The 3072-nt window shown below is 46.4% G+C and overlaps 1 protein-coding gene across 5 annotated transcripts in view; it reads right to left on the bottom strand.

Annotated features, from left to right (window-relative positions):
• Positions 1-6: 6 nt before the first annotated feature.
• LOC114047482 (carboxyl-terminal PDZ ligand of neuronal nitric oxide synthase protein-like) overlaps positions 7-3072 on the bottom strand; it is a 379736-nt gene continuing 376670 nt past the window's right edge. For all 5 annotated transcript variants that reach the window (XM_027868301.1, XM_027868304.1, XM_027868303.1 and 2 more), the window contains one exon: positions 7-2144. In XM_027868301.1, coding sequence (XP_027724102.1) covers positions 1634-2144 — 511 coding nt within the window. In that variant the 3' untranslated portion in view covers positions 7-1633. The remainder of the gene's footprint in view (positions 2145-3072) is intronic.

Below are 3072 nucleotides of genomic sequence, written 5' to 3'. Positions count from 1 at the left end.
GGGGTGCCAGCATTTGCCACAGGACCTACTCCTTGGTTAAAAGTGGTTTGGCAGGGGATAAAACCACACTATTAATGACTTCCCATCTCTCTCACATCTCACTCCAATCCTTCTCTCACATACTGTACCCTCACCTTTGATTCTCAAAATATATGCGTATACATTTACTTAGACTCATTTTGTATCCTTTTCGCATGTGATATCAATATCAGGCCAATTCCAAAAATGCTAGAAAGCTTTCCTGACACTCCTTCCATTGTTCTGGATGCTAGAAACCAACTCCATTCTTCCCACCAGCTTTGGGAACACATAGCTCAAAGGGTTTGGCCATCACAGGACCTTACCAAGTCAGTTCCTTGAATGCCAACTTTTGCACTGTAAAAGGAATTAAAAAAGATCTCATTCCTGTGATATTTTCTGCTGGGGCCTGCTCAGCTCTGCCTTCATTCACTTGGGGAGGTAGGTGCTGTCTTCCCTCATGATGAGAGCTTAAAGGATAGCTAGTGGCATAAACTTTCCAATTAATCATCTTGCCCAAATTGGAAGGGCCCACAAGGGAGGAAGAAGGGAAGAAACTGAGCAGGCTCAGTTAGGGCCATTTTCAGGGCCTACTTCAATATTTGACTCCAGGAAGACCTCAGTCAACAACTTGCTGTCCCCTTGTGAAGAGGGGTGAGCTAAATAGGGCAGGCAGCTCAGAGGCTGGTGCTCAAACTTAGCAAACAGCTTTCCCAGCTTCCCTCTCTTCCTACCTGAACAAAGAGAACAGAGATGATGAGTGGAGAGTGGACTGTGGGCTCCCCACAGATCCACACCTAAGGCCATCTTTTTGCTGGGGTTCAGGCTACAGTACATGGCTTTCAAGGCAAACACAGCCATCATCAAGCCAGACCAGTCATTGCCTGCATTGATGTGATTGCAAATTCCCAGCCTTAACCCATCGAGAGACCCCTCTCTCAAGATGGACTGAGCCCTGAGGGAATTCCCAGGCTGTCCATGGAGATCCAGGTAGGAAATGGGAGGCCCCACCACCAGAAGGGGGTGGAGGGAGAAGAACCCAAGTCTCCAGCAAAGAAGTGAGCCACATTCCAGAGACAGAATTCTAGAGATTCTGGTTAGACTGGTCTCATCACCTGAGGGCTTGTGTATTCATCAGAACAATGAAGTGTGGCCAGCATGTTCCTGAGGGTTACTGCCAGCATCAAGAGGACTTTTTATTAAATATCACTGATAAATCAAAGTGAAATCTGACCTGCACCATCGTTCCAACTGTGTATGAGTGCGACAGAGGATGAATGAGCATGGAACAGCACTGGGGAGACACCAAGGAAGTGAGGGGGACTACAATGTGATAGGAGTTAACCTCCCCTTCCCCCCCCACCTCCCCAGGAGAGAAAAACCATCTAGACACAAGCAAAGCTACTACTAGGAGGCTACTCAGGTCTAGAAGCTCCTGGGCCAAGGCAGGACCTCGACCTAGAAACCTGATAGTGCCTTCAAGTGTGGTGGTTAAAGGGGGAGAGGGAGCCTGAGAAAGGACCTCCCTGGACAGTGGGAAAACAAGGCAGGGACTTCTTTTCCCAGATTAGAGGAGGGACTGTGGTGCTCCTTTTGGGGCGAGGGGATGGAAGATCTACTCAAAGGACAGTAGGTCTGGGTGAGGTCCCTCATTGTCAAGGCTGGTTGTCCTTGCCCGAGATGGGGGGCTGCCATCTTCCTGGGGCTCGGTCAGGCCAGTAGGACCCAGATTGAGTTTAAGGCCATTTCTTTCACTAAGGCTCGGGGAGGAGGCCCTTCTCCACTCGGCCGTCCTCAGCTTGAAATCACTCTGAGTGTCCTTGTGGATGAGATCTGGCACCGACAAAGGACCCTCTCCATTGGGCAGGGCCTCACTCCCTGGCACCATCTCTGAGGGACCTTCTGGTCCCAGGCTGTCATCGGAGACCACCTCTCTCAGGCTGGGCACCGTGGAAGGTGCCTCTTGGGGTGGTCCAGCCAACAGTTCTGCCCCATACTCCAGGCTGCTCATAACAGGCTGGGGTGAAATCAGCATGTCTTGGGGGCTCTTCAGGGCCCGAGGGGTGCGCTTCTTGGTCACGGGAGGAGGCGGATCAAGGCGGGGGAATGCTTCCAATAGAGCTGACCTACAAGGACAACAACAATAAAGATTGATTTCAATAAATCTTTTAACTTACTAGTGTGCGATGTCTGGCAAGTAACTTAATATCCTGAACCCCAGCTCTCCTACCCTCACCTATAAAATGGAGATTACAACTACACTATCTACCCGATAGAGTTTTTGTGAGAAAAGCCCTTAGGATCATAGGATTCAGAAATAAAGAGGCCCTTTGAAATCTAATCTTCATTTTACATATGTGGAAACTGAGACCCCTTGTTTATATAATTATGAACCATTATCCTCTTCCTCCTCCAATCCATTGTGCGTACCCCTGCCAGAAGAACCTTTTTTTCTTGTTTAAAAGGTTTAATGATTCATACTCTATATTATCAACTTCTTTGAAACATTTGCACCGATTTATAATGCCCTTAACAATGTATCAGAGTTTATAAGAATACAAGTCATTTCTCAATTAATAAATGGTCAAAGGATATGAACAGGCAGTTTTCAGAGGAAGAAACTAAAGCTATCTATAGTCATATGAAAAAATGTTCTAAATCACTATTGATTAGAGAAATGCAAATCAAAATGACTCTGAGGCACCACATCATACCTATCAGACTGGCTAACATGACAAAACAGGATAATGATAAATGTTGGAGAAGATGTCGGAAAATTGGAACACTAATGCATTGTTGGTGGAGTTGTGAAATAATCCAACCAATCTGGAGAGCAATTTAGAACTATGGCCAAAGAGCTATAACAATGTGCATAGCCTTTGACCCAGCAATACCACTTCTAGGTCTGTATCCCAAAGAGATCATAGAAACAGGAAAAGTATCCACATGTACAAAAATATATATAGCAACTATTTTAGTGGTGGCAAAGAATTGGAAGTTAAGGGGATGCTCATCAACTGGGGAATGGCTGAACAAGTTGTGGAATATGAATGT

The sequence above is a fragment of the Vombatus ursinus genome, unplaced genomic scaffold, assembly GCF_900497805.2.
Source record: "Vombatus ursinus unplaced genomic scaffold, bare-nosed wombat genome assembly UNPS02014789.1, whole genome shotgun sequence".
Classification (NCBI taxonomy): Eukaryota; Metazoa; Chordata; class Mammalia; order Diprotodontia; family Vombatidae; genus Vombatus; species Vombatus ursinus.
This window is presented reverse-complemented; position numbering and strand designations above follow the sequence as displayed.